An 18,316-nucleotide genomic window follows, 5' to 3' on the forward strand; every position below is an offset into this window, starting at 1 on the left:
TCAGCCAATGACAGGCCACTGCCAAGAATCCTAGCAAATCACGGTAAGGCTAAGAACTCCGCCTATTCAACGCTATCCAATCGGAATGTTGTTGTGTACAGCTGGAAATAATGTCCGGGTGAACATACCATCTCGGGAAGACGGCAAACTAAAATGCAACAATTTATATTTAGAGAACGGCATATTTTGGACAAAATGACGATACAACAGTTGCTAACCGTAACTTAGTTAGTTAACAGTTATGATATCCTGCAAGTGACTGAATCTTAGCTAGCTTGTTTAAAGCTATTTGAAAGTTGCCTTACATGTTAGTTTGTTGAAGTAGCCTACAGAGATACACCAGGATACACCTTGCTACCTAGTGAAGATGAGTCTTCTAACTCGCACTACCGAGGGGGTCAGCTCCACTGAGTAATGGGAACGCTTCTTCAAGAAGAGAGGAGTTATGGAGACAACAACAAACTCAGTGGCATGCTGCTCAAATACATCAAACCACGGGATAAGGTGACAACTTAGGCTTACACCAAAGGCACCCTACCCATCTGTGGCACCACTTTTACGTCCTGAACCTGAAATCCATGTACAAGACATTACTTCTATTTGTCTCTCACTTGTCTCGTCTCCCAGATCTTGGTGGTGGGCTGTGGTAACTCTGAGCTGAGTGAGTATGATGTCGGCTACAGACATCTGACCAACATTGACATCAGTGAGACGGTGGTGAATCACCTGACCTTCCAGAAGGTGGATGCCACACAGACGCCCAATGAGGATGGAAGCTACCAAGCTACACTGGACAAGGGGACACTGGACGCCATGGCCTCCCAGGAGGAGGGGGTTCTAGCTGGGAGGATACTGGCTGAGGTGGGCTGGGGGTGTGAGGATGTTGAGTTGTTAGACAGGGATTATAACATCAAATCAAATGTATTTATATAGCCCTTCTTACATAAACTGATATCTCAAAGTGCTGTACAGAAACCCAGCCTAAAACCCCAAAAAGCAAGCAATGCAGGTGTAGAAGCACGGCTTTAACAGGGCTTTAACCAAAGCCAGCAGCCCTGCACATAGAGTTGCACTCCAGGAGTGTTGTCTGTTAGTAATATGTGTCCCTCTATAGCTACTTCCATTGAACCAGCACGCATGCAGACTAGAGCGAAGTGCGATCCCGACACGTACCACGATATGTTTGGAGTTTGCGCAATTTAATATAAAAGAATAGTCCGGGGGTGTCCTCGGAGTGGGCCACAGTGTCTCCTGACCCCTCCTGTCTCAGCCTCCAGTATTTATGCTGCAGTAGTTTATGTGTCGGGGGGCTAGGGTCAGTTTGTTATATCTGGAGTACTTCTCCTGTCCTATTCGGTGTCCTGTGTGAATCTAAGTGTGCGTTCTCTAATTCTCTCCTTCTCTCTTTCTCTCTCTCGGAGGACCTGAGCCCTAGGACCATGCCCCAGGACTACCTGACATGATGACTCCTTGCTGTCCCCAGTCCACCTGGCTGTGCTGCTGCTCCAGTTTCAACTGACCTGAGCCCTAGGACCATGCCCCAGGAATACCTGACATGATGACTCCTTGCTGTCCCCAGTCCACCTGACTGTGCTGCTGCTCCAGTTTCAACTATTCTGCCTTATTATTATTCGACCATGCTGGTCATTTATGAACATTTGAACATCTTGACCATGTTTTGTTATAATCTCCACCCGGCACAGCCAGAAGAGGACTGGCCACCCCACATAGCCTGGTTCCTCTCTAGGTTTCTTCCTAGGTTTTGGCCTTTCTAGGGAGTTTTTCCTAGCCACCGTGCTTCTACACCTGCATTGCTTGCTGTTTGGGGTTTTAGGCTGGGTTTCTGTACAGCACTTTGAGATATCAGCTGATGTACGAAGGGCTATATAAATAAATTTGATTTGATTTGATTTGAATAGACACGTGCCTAACTACATAAAAAGTGCATTTGTTTGTTTGATTTCGAGGTGTGACACGTAACAAGTGCAATCCCTCCCAAATTAAACGTTTAACGGCTACTGAGGTTTATCTTATTAAACAACATGGGGAATGTAATAATATAAATGTAATGCTTTTTTATTATTTCAATGTGGAACATAATTGCCTCATTCATGGCTCAGCTGAGGGTCGTGGACAACTAGCAGCTAGCGCTAACTAAAGGTGACTGGTTGCATAGGGACCAGGAGTATACGGACATGCAGTCTGTCCAAACAGAGCTCTCTCCCATGGGGATGGAACTCCCCCCCCCCCCCCCCGGGATGCCAGCCAATCAGCAGGTAGGGAATTTGTGATTATTCCATATTTTATCTTTATTTTTATTTTTTATCGTCTCCCCCTTATTCCTTCAACCGTTTTCCCCCTTTCTCCATCCCTGGCCCCGTCCCTCTCCCTGTATGTGTTCCGTTCCTGTCGGTGGGTAGTGAGCTAGGTTGGAGGGAGGTAGTGAGCCGTGGTAACAGTGTTCTGAGTGGTCAGTACGCTGTAGAGGACGTGAGAGGAGAGGTTGGTCATCTCAACTGCAGACTAGTGTTCCTGTTTAATGAAGGACTGGTCCAGTCAGAGAGCTGCCTCACTGACCCAACAACCACAGGTTCTCTCTCTCTCTCTCTCTCTCACTCACTCACTCACTCTCACACACACACACACACACACACACACACACACAATCTCTCACGCACACAGTGTTTTGATTACTCAATGCCTGAGTTCAGTGGCTAATAGTCTTTTTCCATTGACCAGCAGCCTCCACTCAGAAGAAGAGCAGAAGGAAAGCCCTCTGCCCCTCCCCCTGTGCCCTCACAGACACCAGGTGGCACCCTGGCGGTGGATAAGGGCTTGGTCTGTTGTGCCCACCACAAGGTCATGGTGGCTGGCCTTGCCATACTAGGGGTGGGCTCCAAGCACAACAAAGGTAGGTGTGTCTGCAAGTCAATCACTTCGTGCCTATCCACACACACCTGCCAAACACCGGTCTGTGTTTGACACTTTTTCTCAAATGTACTTTTATTTGCCTGCAGGAATTTGTCACCTGACACTTCAGGTCTGATGAATCAGCTAAATGTATTCTGTCTGTCATGTCTCCTCGAACCTCTGTCTGTCCCACCTTCCCTCTCTAGACGTCCTAGTGTCAGTGCTCCTGGTGGGGCTGCGTGGAGGAGGGCTGGAGCTGGACCCTGCAGTGCTGAACCTGAAGGTTGCATGAGGAGAGGAGGATGAGAATGAGGAGAAGAGGGGAAGACCTTGTGAACAAGATTCATGATCTCATACTTTACTGTATACAAAATAAAAACATGTACAGATGTAGTTTATTCTAACACTATCAATCAAGTAAAGATGTTTTATTCTCAAACTTCTCTCTGGTGTTTATTGATGATGAACCCTGCAGTGATTTTCTCAGGATTACAGTTGCTTTTGAAACTATTTTATTTTCTATCAGACTTTAACTATCTCAAATATGTTACACAGATTACACCTTCTGATTTTAGACTGCAGTCCCTCACACACTCTCTCTCACTGCTGAAGAGTGCAGCAGTGTTATTTACAGTAGATGAATCTTGCAGCATGTTCACAGTCTCTCTGCGAGTTGGGTGCATTGAAAGGTGGGATTTATAACCCTGGACTTGAGGCGGGAATATTTTCTGTCTGTCAAGCCAAACTAATATTATAATTTTCTATCTGTTTCTTTGGAGTGAATGGACGTGCAAACTGCCTTTGGGAACTCAGTCGCAGATTTTTGCGTATTTACAGAGAGAAGCCCTTTAGCTGGGTTTCCACTAGATAGCACAGCCACAGTCAAAATGGCTGTATTGTACAAATGTATGAAAAACATTTAACCTTCATTTCGGGTTAGGCATACGGTTAGTAGTGTGGTTAAGGTTAGGTTTAAAATCAGATTTTCTGAAGATAAATTGTAGAAATGGGCGGGGTTTATGACTGTAACGACCCGTTAACGTTAGCTGCCTGTCAGATGAATCGAACTGTTATCGAATTGTTGCTTAGAACTGAACCGAACCAGAACTAAAGTCCACCGGAGGAAATGTTATCTTCATTATTATCTCTTTGACTTTTAGGGACTGACTTTTTGAACAATAGGCTATATATAAATACGATGTAACTTGCTGGACGGACGTTTGGGTCCGGCTTGGGTGCGCGGTGACTGGACCAGTGTTAGTTGCCAACTAATTGGACTGGAGTCACTACTTGACAGTTGGTTAAGTAATCAGCAAGACAAGGCAACAATGACAACTTGCAAAACAAATAAAAATATCAATAATTGCTAGGTATACAAACGTTATATTTGTGTTTTAGTGGCATGCGGACCGGGCAGTTGGCTAACATTAATAAACATCACTCAGCACTTGAAGTAGCTTTTAAATTGAGCTAAGTTCCTTGCACTTTTTGCTGTCAGCTAACGTTAGCTATCAATCCTGAAACTATCCCAATAATATTCAAATGTTTCTCTTTGACTGTCTTCATCTTTTTTCAGCTTTACCAAACCATAGTGTTTGGATGGTGTTGTGTGTGCAGGTGGGTTGAAAGTTGGATGGACAGCTCCGTCACGATGGGCAACCAGGTGATGGAGGAGCTCATCCCCTTGGTCAACAGGTTGTAGGACGCCTTCAGCACCATGGACCAGAGCTGCAACCTGGACCTGCCACATATAGCTGTAGTTGGCGGCCAGAGCGCAGGCAAGAGCTCATTCTTGGAGAACTTTGTTGGCAGGTATAGTAGTCTGATATAGTGATCAACAACACATCAGATAAACCATCCATAATGTTATTCAATAATCGGTTACTCAGATGCTGTCTGTTTTGAGTTTGGCAGAGATTCAGGAGGGCTTACAAGAGCACCGAGATCTTCTGCACAGATTCTGCCAGACCTGGGCCCTGACAGTAAATCTCAGTAAGACCAAAATATTGGTGTTCCAAAAAAGGTCCAGTCGCCAGGACCACAAATAAAAGTTCCATCTAGACACCGTTGCCCTAGAGCACACAAAAAACTATACATACCTTGGCCTAAACATCAGCGCCACAGGTAACTTCCACAAAGCTGTGAACGATCTGAGAGACAAGGCAAGAAGGGCATTCTATGCCATCAAAAGGAACATAAAATTTGACATACCAATTAGGATCTGACAAAAAATACTTGAATCAGTTATAGAACCCATTGCCCTTTATTGCTGTGAGGTCTGGGGTTTGCTCACCAACCAATAATTCACAAAATGGGACAAACACCAAATTGAGAGACTGCATGCAGAATTCTGCAAAAATATCCCCAATGTACAACGGTAAACACCAAATAATGCATGCAGAGCAGAAGTGCAGCTTCTGAGAGCATACCCACTAATTATCAAAATCCAGAAAAGAGCCGTTAAATTCTACAACCACCTAAAAGGAAGCGATTTCCAAACCTTCCATAACAAAGCTATCACCTACAGAGAGATGAACCTGGATAAGAGTCCCCTAAGCAAGCTGGTCCTGGGGCTCTGTTCACAAACACAAAAAGACCCGACAGAGCCTCGGGACAGCAACACAATTAGACCCAACCAAATCACGAGAAAAAAAAAAGATAATTACTTGACACATTGGTAAGACTTAACAAAAAAACAGCAAACTAGAATGCTATTTGGCCCTAAACAGAGAGTACACAGTGGCAGAATACCTGACCACTGTGACTGACCAAAACTTAAGGAAAGCTTTGACTATGTACAGACTCAGTGAGCATAGCCTTGCTATTGAGAAAGGCCGCCGTAGGCAGACCTGGCTCTCAAGAGAAGACAGGCTATGTGCACACTGACAACAAAATGAGGTGGAAACTTAGCTGCACTTCCTAACCTCCTGCCAAATGTATGACCATATTAGAGACACATATTTCCCTCAGATTACACAAATCCACAAAGAATTCAAAAACAAACATGATTTTGATAAACTCCCATACCTACTGGGTGAAATACCACAGTGTGCCATCACAGCAGCAAGAGTTGTGACCTGTTGCCACAAGAAAAGGGCAACCGGTGAAGAACAAACAATTGTAAATACAACCCATATTTATGTTTATTTATTTCCCCTTTTGTACTCTAACCATTTGCACATAGTTACAACACTGTATATATACATAATACGACATTTGTAATGTCTTTATTTTAATGTTTAATGTTTAGTGTTAATTTTTAATGTTTATTTCACATTTGTATATTATCTACTTCACTTGTTTTGGAAATGTTAACATAGGTTTCCCTTCCCAATGAAGCCCCTTGAATTGAATGGAATTGAATGATTCATGGCTCCCAACAGTTGAGCTCTCCAAATGAATGCACATGGCAGACAGACAGCCTCTCCTATTCAGTGAGGGCTGGCATGGATTGTTTACTAAACCCTATGCCAATGTAGCTGTGTTTGTGAATCAGAGCTTTCTCGGTAGTAGTCAGTCACCCACCAATAATGAGGTCAGTTATGCGACAATAGGCATGATGCTTAACAAGTGTTTTCAGAGCAAATGTGCAGATATGAGAGAGGAGACTATGACACACTTTCTCGCTCTCTCTTTCTCTCGCTCTCTTAGTATGGTTGGTATGGAATACTGAAGTATGGATACCTGAAATGGCTTTATGACAGTAGTGATGATGTCTGTGTGACAGTGACCAGCACTTGGTTACTTATTAACCAGGAGCCCTGGTCAAAAGTATTGTACTAAATAGGGAATAGGGTGCCGTTTGGGATGCAATCATTGACTTAATGTCTGATGCCTGAATCCAGCTGTTTCTCCAGCCCTGAGTGTCAGTCCTTGCTTCCTGCAGGCGTGTTGTCACAGCTGGATTATAAATGGTAGGATACTATAAAATAAACTCTGAAGCAAGACAACAGGAAAATGGTGGCACCCTGAATTTGGAATAAAAGACTAGAAATAAGTGATTTCACCCATTATTTCTTTGTAGAGTTTAAACTGTAGCCTGAGTGGGGGAGAAAGGAAAACTAGTGGTTAAGAGCGTTGGGCCAGTAACCGAAAGGTCGAAGGGCCTCTGCTAAATGACTCAAATGTAAATGTAATGTCAAATGAGTGTGGGGTCATTTTGACATTGAGATTTAGATGTATTTTATAGTTGCCTCAGCAGGGCTGTTAGACATGTTTCAGCTTCCACTGTTGTGTTTATACCCGCTCTTGTCTTTTAACACTAGAACCCCCTGGCCTTTCAGTATATAAGTACCCGCTAGAGAATGTGGCCGGGCATCACCTTTAGCATATGCATCAGATGCATTTCAACCCGCAAGGTGCACAAACATGCTTGATAAATACATGCTTGAACATACATTGATAAGTAGTTCATAAACTATAGTAAGGGATTAATTGTATGAAGAAATATTTATGGAAATATATCAAGAAAAAAAAGAGTTGTTTGTTTAGATAGAGTCAAGGATATGTTTTGTATAATTCTTCAAAGTCCTAGAAAAAACACAGGCCTAAAGCCTAGTTATTTCTCTTACAATAAAAACATTAGTGTGATTTATTTGATCAACTTTTTTGTAGATACGATTAGTAATAGTAAATAATAAAGTCCAGTTACAGCTTCTTTTGACAAAGTAGAAACCAAAAATATAATAATAATAGAACCGGCCAGCTGCACAGGTGAAATGATTTGCCGTATTCCTAAACAAAAGCACCTGTGTATGAACAATTGTAAAGGATGAATTGCATAAAGAAATATTTGTGGAAATATATTCATGACAAGATATAAAAAACAACATTTGTTGATTGTATTGGACACTGTTTTGTGCCCTTATACTCGTGCCTTAACGCATTAATCAATCGTGTCTTGTCTTTATGCTTAGGGTCCACAGTCCCACATAGCTTCGGGCTTTGTGTAAGCAAGCCCCACAAACAAATCGATTGCACCACACACAGTTTATGGGCCTTGTTTTGTGTACACCTGCCGACTTGACATTGTGTCTTGTTTTTCCCAGAGTGGGAGCTGTGGTGCTTGGGGCACACACACACGCGCGCGCACACACACACACACACACACACAAAAAGCAACACATTGCAGGGTCCAACAATAACAATGGCCCACTTGCCTGGGGCCAGTAAAAACATGTCGGGCCAGTGGATCTCGTCAGGCACTGGCCCGACCTGGCCAGTAACTTCTCAGCGCATTTGGCATTCCAGTTCGACATTAACATCCTCTGACGCAGTCTGCCAGAGAAAACTGCAGGTGCCGCGTCGCGGTCAGCGCCGCATTGTTCACAGCATTGCATTGTTTGATTTGAATGAGGATTTCTACTTCAATGAGCTTTCTTCTTAAATTTACATACTTCTCATCCCGGAACCGGCCCAAACCCCAACACTCGAAGATGGAAGAGGCGACATTATAGAGGCTGACGTTTGGGATACCTGACAAGACTACATCGGCGAGTGTATTAACCACCTCTACCCTTCGTTCTATTGGTGAACGTGCAATCACTGGAGAATAAACTGGACGAGCTCCGTTCGAGACTTTCCTATTCACGTGATCTGAAGAACTGTAATATCCTATATTTCTTTGTTAACAACAGCTGGTGTGCAATCTCTAATTAAGGAAGTCTCGAGGGTCTGCTCACCTCATTAAAGGTGTAGACCATGCTATTTACCAAGAGAGTTTGAATCTATATTTTTCGTAGCTGTCTACTTACCACCACAAACCGATCCTGACACTAAGAGCGCACTCAACAAGCTGTATAGGGCCGTAAGCAAAGTAGGAAATGCTCACCCAGAGGCGACGCTCCTAGTGACTGTTATTTTTAATGCAGGAAAACTGAAATCCGACCTAATTTCTACCAGCATGTCACCTGTGCAAATAGAGGTGAAGAAACTCTAAATCAACTTTACTCCACACACAGAGACATATCAAAGCTCTCGCTCACCCTCCATTTGGAAAAATCTGACCATAACTCTATCCTCCTGATTCCTACTTATAAGCAAAAACAGGAAGTACCAGTGATGCGCTCAATACAGAAGTGGTCCGATGAAGGGGATGCTGCGCTACAGGACTTTTTCGCTATCAGTGACTGGAATGTGTTCCGGGAATTATCTGATGGCATTGAGGAGTTTACCGGCTTCATTAATAAGTGCATTGATGATATCGTCCCCACAGTGACCATACGTACATATCCCAACCAGAAGCCAGGGATTACAAGCAACATCTGCACTGAGTTAAGGGTAGAGCTGCCGCTTTCAAGTAGCGGGACACATTATAATAAATCCCTCTACACCCTTCGACGGACTATCAAACAGGCATTTACAGGACTAAGATCAAATCCTACTACACGGGCTCTGACGCTTGTCGGATGTGGCAGGGCTTGCAAACTATCATGGATTACAAAGGGAAACCCAGCAATGAGCTGCCTAGTGACACAAGGTTACTAGAGGAACAGATCCACAGATAACGCAATCTTTATTGCACACAACATTAACCATTGCCACCTGCACAAAAGGAACACCTATGTGAGAATACTGTTCATCGACTCAACGTTCAACACCACAGTGACCTCCAAGACCCTGGGACTGAACACCTCCCTCTGCATTGGATCCTGGATGTCCTGACGGGACACCCCCAGGTGGTGAGGGTAGGGAACAACACATCCGCCACGCTGACCCTCAACACGGGGGTGCCTCAGGGGTGCGTGCTTAGTCCCCTCCTTTACTCCCTGTTCACCCACGATTACATGGCCGCTCACGACCCCAACACCATCATTAAGTTTACCGACAACACAACGGTGGTAAGCCTGATCACGGCAACGATGAGACTATAGGCAGGAGGTCACACTGCCAGGACACTCCCTCAACGTCAGCAAGACAAAGAAGCTGATCGTGGACTACAGGAAACAGAGGACCGAGCATGCCTCCATTCACATCGACAGGGATGTAGTGGAGCGACTTACTTACAGCTGTAATCGCAGCAAAAGTTGGCGCTACAAAGTATTAACTTAAGCGGGCTGAATAATTTTGCATTTCAATTAACAGGTGTGCCTTGTTAAAAGTTCATTTGTGGAATTCCTTTCCTCCTTAATGCATTTCAGCCAATCAGTTGTGTTGTGACAGTAGGGGTGGTATACAGGTACAGTAGGGGTGGTAAAAGACCAAGTCCATATTAAGGCAAGAACAGCTCAAATAAACAAAGAGAAATGACAGTCCATCATTACTTTAAGACATGAAGATCAGTTAATCTGGAAAATTTCAAGAACCTTTAACGTTTCTTCAAATGCAGTCGCAAAAACCATCAAGCGCTATGATGAAACTGGCTCTCATGAGGACCCAGAGTTACCTCTGCTGCAGAGGATAAGTTCATTAGAGTTAACTGCACCTCAGATTACAGTCCAAATAAATGCTTCACAGAGTTCAAGTAACAGACACATCTCAACATCAACTGTTCAGAGACAGCCTTCATGGTCGAATTGCTGCAAAGAAACCACTACTAAAGGACACCAATAAGAAGAAGGACTTGCTTGGGTCAAGAAACACATTAGACCGGTGGAAATCTGTCCTTTGGTCTGATGAATCCAAATTTGAGATTTTTGGTTCCATCTGCCGTGCCTCTGTGAGACGCAGAGTAAGTGAACAGATGATCTCTGCATGTGTGGTTCCCACCGTGAAGCATGGAGGAGGAGGTGTGATGGTGTGGGGGTGTTTTGTTTGGTGACACTGTTGGTAATTCATTTAGAATTCAAGGCACACTTAACCAGCATGACTTCCACAGCATTCTTCAGCGATACGCCATCCCATCTGGTTTGCGCTTAGTGGGACTATCATTTGTTTTTCAGAAGGACAATGACCCAAAACACACCTCCATGCTGTGTAAGGGCTATTTGAGCAAGAAGGAGAGCGATGGAGGGCTGCATCAGATGACCTGGCCGCCACAATCACCCGACCTCAACCCAATTGAGATGGTTTGGGATCAGTTAGACCGTATGTGGAAACTCCTTCAAGACTGTTGGAAAATAATTCCTCATGAAGCTGGTTGAGAATGCCAAGAGTGTGCAAAGCTGTCATTAAGGCAAAGGGTGACGACTTTGAAGATTCTAAAATCTATTTTGATTTGTTTAACACTTTTTTGGTTACTATGTGTTTCCATGTGCTAGTTTTTATGTCTTCACTATTATTCTGCAATGTAGTAAAAATAAAGAAAAACCCTTGAATGAGTAAGTGTGTCCGAACTTTTGACTGGTACTGTATATATATATATATATATATATATATATATATATATATATATATATATATATGCTAGGAGGATGATGATCACCCAGTCTCATAACCTCTTACTCTCATAAGGGGAAGAAATGGAATTCCTTCCATATCAGTCACCAACTAGCAACTATGAGTTGGATCTCAGAGTGAGGGAAAAGCAGCCAACAGAGAATGCCAACACAACGCTCAGCATATGTGGGAACTCCTTCAAGACTTTTGGAAAGCACTCTAGGTGAAGCTGGGATTTTATGGGAACATTATGGGGACATTATGAGAACGTTATGGGAACATTATCTCTACACACACACTCCACTCCACACATGTCTTGTTAACAAACTATAGTTTTAGCAAGTCGGTTAAGACATCTACTGTGCATGACAAAAGTAATTTTTCAAAAAAATGTTTACAGACTCATTATTTCACTTATAATTCACTGTATCACAATTCCAGTGGGTCAGAAGTTTGCGTACACTAAGTTGACTGTGACTTTAAGCAGCTTGGTAAATTCCAGAAAATGATGTCATGGCTTTAGAAGCTTCTGATAGGCTAATTGACATCATTTCTGTCAATTGGAGGTGTACCTGTGTATGTATTTCAAGGCCCACCTTCAAACTCAGTGCCTCTTTGCTTGACATCATGGGAAAATCAAAAGAAATCAGCCAAGACCTCAGAAAAAAATTGTAGACCTCCACAAGTCTGGTTCATCCTTGGGAGCAATTTCCAAATGCCTTAAGGTACCACGTTCATGTGTACAAACAATAGTACGCAAGTATAAACACCATGGGACCAGGCAGCCCTCATACTGCTCAGGAAGGAGACGCGTTCTGTCTCCTAGAGATGAACGTACTTTGGTGAGGAAAGTGCAAATCAATCCCAGAACAACAGCAAAGGACCTTGTGAAGATGCTGGAGGAAACAGGTACAAAAGTATCTATATCCACAGTAAAATGAGTCCTATATCGTCAAAACCTGAAAGGCCGCTCAGCAAGGAAGAAGCCACAGCTCCAAAACTGCCATAAAAAAGCCAGACTACGGTTTGCAACTAAGATTGTACTTTTTTGAGAAATGTCCTCTGGTCTGATGAAACAAAAATAGAACTGTTTTGGCCATAATGACCATCATTATGTTTGGAGGTAAAAGGTGGAGGCTTGCAAGCCGAAGAACACCATCCCAACCATGAAGCATGGGGGTGGCAGATTCATGTTGTGCTTTGCTGCAAGAGGGACTGGTGCACTTCACAACATAGATGGCATCATGAGATGAAAAATGATGTGGATATATTGAAGCAACATCTAAAGACATCTACTGTTGATAGTCTACAAAAAGTCTACAAAAAGACACCTAACATTCATCTTGGCTACTGTTGAGAAGTTGTCTTAAAGAGGCAACGCCCTATTTTGGGACGTAAAATGCAATTCCAAAGAATATAGTAATGACTTACATTCTAAAAGATATTACACAGCTTTTTTAGGCACTAAATACCAAATGTGGCCTATTAATTGATGAATATAGAGAGACAGCATGCTAACCTATAGGCCCTGCATGATTCTAATGCACTTATTAACTACACCAGTAGAAATCCTGTTTGGGACAGTAGACTTCTGGCCAAGCGGGTCAGTGAAAGGAAAAAGTTCACATTGGACCCTGCATTGTATTTGAACCTGAACATCTCAATATACTGCTGTATGTAGGTGTGACTCTCCCCGCCAGGGGGCAGAGTCTGTCTGTAAGCAGGTACAACGTTGGAATGCTGTTAAATATACACAACTATAGGAGACACACAGTACCAGTCTGTTCCCATCAGCTCCAGGTTTTGTTATCTGTGTAGAAAGCAGTGATATGGGTAACATAAATCATATCATATATACAAACAAGACTAGATATCTGACTGATGTATGTTACCGAAGACGATGGGGATACTGTATTTGAGGTCTGTGGGAAATGGGCATTGACCCACGGCGTCTTCTCTGCGTCTTCTCTCTCTCTATCTCTTTCTCTTTCTCTCTTTCTATATGCTGAGTTCCTGCACTGTAAGGGAAAGATTTTCAGGAGGTTTGTCAGGAGATCGAAGCAGAGACCGTGAGACTGACTGGAACCAATAAGGGTTCTCTCCTGTCCCCATCAACCTACGAGTCTATTCCCCTCACGGTACACAACACACACACCACAGTGTACTACTCTTACACGATCCTCAGAAGGGGACACACCCTATAGCTCAACCCAAACCAGATGCTTAAATGCATGAAAAACAGCAAGTGAAAACTTTGTAAATATGTCTGTCTATCCTTTGATAGTGTTGAACCTGACCCTGGTAGATCTACCTGGCATGACCAAGGTACCTGTAGGAGATCAGCCTACTGATATAGAGTACCAGGTCAGACACATCAAACATTTATTATAATATTACAATCCTTCCTTCATCAATAAAGTTGTATTGTATTTGTTCCTGCAGGAGAGGGACATGATCATGCAGTTTATCTGTAGAGACAACTGCCTGGTCCTGGCTGTTACTCCAGCTAACATGGGCCTGGCCAACTCTGAGGCGCTCAAACTGGCCAAGGACGTCGACCCTCAAGGTGAGACAAAACAGGGACATAACGTCTCTCCAGAACATTGCCAAATGGTCCAAATAATCACTACATTGGAGTATCAGTTGACTACATGATGAGAGGTACTATCTTCCTTTCTTTGTCATAGTTTTCCACCAGGCCAGCGGACCACAGGGGGATCACTAAATTAGATCTGATGGACGAGGGAACAGATGCCCAGCACATACTCGAGAACAGGCTACTGCCACTACGTACGTGTGTGCGTGTGTGCGTGTGTGCGTGTGTGCGTGTGTGTGTGTGTGTGTGTAGAGATAATGTTCCCATAACATTCTCATAATGTCCCCATAATGTTCCCATAAAATCCCTGTTATGGAATAAGTTAGGTCAGAGCCAGCTATTAAGAGAGTTGGGACAGGTTTTAGAACGGCCGCCATGTTAGCACGTTTATTCTCAAAATGTTGGTGATGTAACAATACGAGAGCCCCTCCAACAACTCCCTATGAAATGACCTGCTGTAAACAAGCCGAACAGAGCAGCGAATTTAACAGACTATTTATTCATTAGCATTCGGGATAACGTGTATCCAATTCTGTGCTGTGTTGTGGTGTCAACAAATTGCATCTATGTTTTCACTGGACACTTTCATAGGTTTTAAAAACTAGCAGAAATCAACAGCACAACACAGAAGCACCAATTATCACTTAGCAACGGCTATGGAGGAGAAAGTGGCACAAGGAGTGTTCATACATAAACCGCATGGGCCCAACTCTCTGGGTTAGGTAGGTTAGTGTAAGAAGCATACACGCTACAATACACTACACTTCCACACTCCATCCCCAGGTGGCAGCACCAACCAGGTCAGGTGATTGTGCTCTGCCAGGAAGCCTTGATAATTCCTCAGGCCAAGCGATGTAGAGGATTGTGACTCAGTGTGAGAGGAGGGCAGAAGCCTCTCAGCCAGCCTTTGTTTCTTTCTTTGTGTTCGTTAACCTCTTTAGTTGGGCGTGTCTTTCTGTCGTTTGTTTTTTGGAAATGTTTATTTTGTCTTCATGAATGTATGAATACTAATCTACTTGGACTGTCTGATTATGGGAAACATTATTGAGCGGTCCATGGACCTAAAGTCTCCTGGGTACATGTACATTCAACACCTGGTCGCATATGCTTATTTCTCACATTTATGCACACATCAAATCAGCTGACAGAGCATGTAGCTCGGCATAAGACCCCTAGTAGACATAACAAGTGCATCAAAATCAGTAGGCTAGTTATTGGTTTCGTAACAATCCCCACAACGTCCCCATGATGGTTCCATAACATCACTGTAACATTCCCATAACATCTCCATTATGTTGTCATAACGTCCCCATACTGTTCCCATAACATCCCCTTAATGTTCCCATAACATCCCCTTAATGTTCCCATACTGTTCCCATAACATCCCCTTAATGTTCCCATACTGTTCCCATAACATCCCCTTAATGTTCCCATACTGTTCCCATAACATCCCCTTAATGTTCCCGTACTGTTCCCATAACAACCCCTTAATGTCCCCATACTGTCCCCATAACAACCCCTTAATGTTCCCATACTGTTCCCATAACATCCCCTTAATGTTCCCATACTGTTCCCATAACAACCCCTTAATGTTTCCATACTGTTCCCATAACATCCCCTTAATGTTCCCATACTGTTCCCATAGCATCCCCTTAATGTTCCCATACTGTTCCCATAACATCCCCTTAATGTTCCCATACTGTTCCCATAACAACCCCTTAATGTTCCCATACTGTTCCCATAACATCCCCTTAATGTTCCCATAACATCCCCTTAATGTTCCCATACTGTTTCCATAACATCCCCTTAATGTTCCCATACTGTTCCCATAACATCCCCTTAATGTTCCCATACTGTTCCCATAACATCCCCTTAATGTTCCCATACTGTTCCCATAACAACCCCTTAATGTTCCCATACTGTTCCCATAACATCCCCTTAATGTTCCCATAACATCCCCTTAATGTTCCCATACTGTTCCCATAACATCCCCTTAATGTTCCCATACTGTTCCCATAACATCCCCTTAATGTTCCCATACTGTTCCCATAACATCCCCTTAATGTTCCCATACTGTTCCCATAACAACCCCTTAATGTCCCCATACTGTCCCCATAACAACCGCTTAATGCTCCCATACTGTTCCCATAACATCCCCTTAATGTCCCCATACTGTCCCCATAACAACCCCTTAATGTTCCCATACTGTTCCCATAACAGCCCCTTAATGTTCCCATACTGTTCCCATAACATCACCAGTGACCAGGCTGTGCTGAGGTAAGTGTTGAAATGGAGGCTTGATATCCTACTGCCATGCTGAGCTCATGGGGTTGTGTTACAGTATTACAATCAGTGCCAGCCTGCCCTGGGATAGTGTGTGTATGTGTGCTCGGGTCTGGGTCTAGGCTGGGTAAAGCTGTGCCAGGTCCGTCATGCTTGCTCCTTCAGAGGTAATGCATTAGACATGGAGCCTACTGTTAGTGCTGCTGTGACAGTAGAGAGATTAGATTTGAGCTGCCTGAATGAAACATCTGCTGGCCTGCTGAAATCAGAGGACCTTCTGAATCTGAATGCTGCCCTCCAGAGATGTATTGGATTGTAACTCATGGAGACACAGCTTACACACCTTTTTACTCATCCACTCTGCTCCTCTGCTCTTCTCTCCTCTCCAGGTTACATTGGGGTGGTGAATCGTAGTCAGAAGGACATTGATGAGAGGAAGGACATTAAGGCAGCTCTGGCTGGAGAGAGGAAGTTCTTCCTGTCTCACCCTGCATACAGACACATGGTTGACAGCATGGGTACCGCGCCTCTGAAGAGTTCTTCCTGTCTCACCCTGCGTACAGACACATGGTTGACAGCATGGGTACCGCACCTCTGAAGAGTTCTTCCTGTCTCACTTTGCATACAGACACATGGTTGACAGCATGGGTACCGCGCATCTGAAGAGTTCTTCCTGTCTCACCCTGCATACAGACACATGGTTGACAGCATGGGTACCGCGCATCTGAAGAGTTCTTCCTGTCTCACCCTGCATACAGACACATGGTTGACAGCATGGGTACCGCGCCTCTGAAGAGAGTCCTCAACCAGGTACACAAACACACACCCACACACACCATGTGGATATCTTTTGAAACTAGCCAGAGATCAAATTAGATGTTTCTTTCTGGGTGTGTGTGCAGCAACTGACCAACCACATCCGAGACAGTCTAAAAGCGTTCTGCAGTCGTCTCCAGAGCCAGCTCCTACCGCTGGATAAAGAGGCTAAGAGGTTCAAACACTACAGAGCTGATGACCCCGCACGCAAGACCAAGTCCCCGCTACTGTCAGTTCACACACACACACACGCGCACACACACACACACACACACACACACACACACACACACACACACACACACACACACACACACACACACACACACACACACACACACACACACACACACACACACTAGAAAACAAAGTTAGCAGTGTGTATTAAGCGTGTGTACAGGCTGGTGCAGCAGTTTGCAGCAGACTTTGAGAAGCGTATCGAGGGTTTAGGTGACCACGTGGACACCTATAGAACTGTATGGAGGAGCCAAGTTCAATCGCATCTTCCACGAACGCTTCCACTTCGAACTGGTCACGGTCAGGCTTGGAGTCTCTGTGTGAGTCTCCACTCTTTTCCTCAGTGTGTGTGTGTGTGTGTCCTCTTATTGTATGTGTGTGTGTGTCCTTAGATGGAATCTGATGAGAGGGAGTTGCGACGGGAGATCAGCTATGTTATCAAGAACATCCACGGCATCAGGTGAGTTTGTGTCAGAGGGGTTACCTGTATGTGCTTATTTAGTCGTGGTTCTCTGTCTATTTGACCTGTCACCACTCCCATTTCTCTTGCTCTCTGTCCCCCTCTCTCTCTCGCTATCTCCCTCTCTCTCTTTATCCCTCCCCCTCTCTCTCTATTTGTGTCTCTAGGACAGGTTTGTTTACCCCAGACCAGGCGTTTGAGGCCATAATGAAGAGACAGATAGTCAAGCTGAACGATCCCTGTATTAAATGTGTGGACATGGTCCTCCAGAAGCTGATCACCACTGTGCGCTGATGCACCACCAATGTACCCACTGCTGTGTCTGTGTGCGTGCTTGTGTACATGTAAGTCAGAAACTCATCATCAGTGGTGGAAAAAGTACCCAATAGTCATACTTGAGTAAAAGTAAAGATACCTTAATAGAAAATGACTCAAGTAAAAGTGAAAGTCACCCAGTAAAATACTACTTGAGTAAAAGTCTTAAAAGTATTTGGTTTTAAATATACAGCTGAAGTCTGAAGTTTACATACACCTTAGCCAAGTACATTTCCTGACATTTAATCCTAGTAAAAATATCGTCTTAGGTCAGTTAGGATCACCACTTTCTTTTAAGAATGTGAGATGTCAGAATAATAGTAGATAGAATGATTTATTTCAGCTTTTCTTTCTTTCATCACATTCCCAGTGGGTCAGAAGTT

At 43.9% G+C, this 18,316-nt stretch overlaps 1 protein-coding gene and 1 pseudogene across 1 annotated transcript; both read left to right on the forward strand.

The window, feature by feature from the left end:
- Positions 1 to 97: 97 nt before the first annotated feature.
- Positions 98 to 3,346, forward strand: LOC139406665 (eEF1A lysine and N-terminal methyltransferase-like). Its single transcript, XM_071149523.1, has 3 exons — positions 98 to 504; positions 628 to 2,911; positions 3,117 to 3,346. Exons 1-2 carry the CDS (start codon positions 415 to 417, stop codon positions 931 to 933), a joined length of 396 nt encoding a protein of 131 aa, XP_071005624.1. The 5' UTR covers positions 98 to 414; the 3' UTR covers positions 934 to 2,911; positions 3,117 to 3,346.
- A 1,215-nt stretch (positions 3,347 to 4,561) lies between these two features.
- The window catches only part of LOC139406664 (dynamin-3-like), a 40,700-nt pseudogene continuing 26,945 nt past the window's right edge, over positions 4,562 to 18,316 (forward strand).

The sequence above is a fragment of the Oncorhynchus clarkii genome, chromosome 4 (genome assembly GCF_045791955.1).
Source record: "Oncorhynchus clarkii lewisi isolate Uvic-CL-2024 chromosome 4, UVic_Ocla_1.0, whole genome shotgun sequence".
NCBI lineage: Eukaryota > Metazoa > Chordata > Actinopteri > Salmoniformes > Salmonidae > Oncorhynchus > Oncorhynchus clarkii.

Excerpts from the sequence above, each read along its gene's own strand:
- LOC139406665 (XM_071149523.1), top strand. The coding sequence starts at position 415 with ATGGGAACGCTTCTTCAAGAAGAGAGGAGTTATGGAGACAACAACAAA. Across the intron at positions 505-627 it reads ACATCAAACCACGGGATAAG|ATCTTGGTGGTGGGCTGTGG; the intron begins GTGACAACTTAG and ends CTCGTCTCCCAG.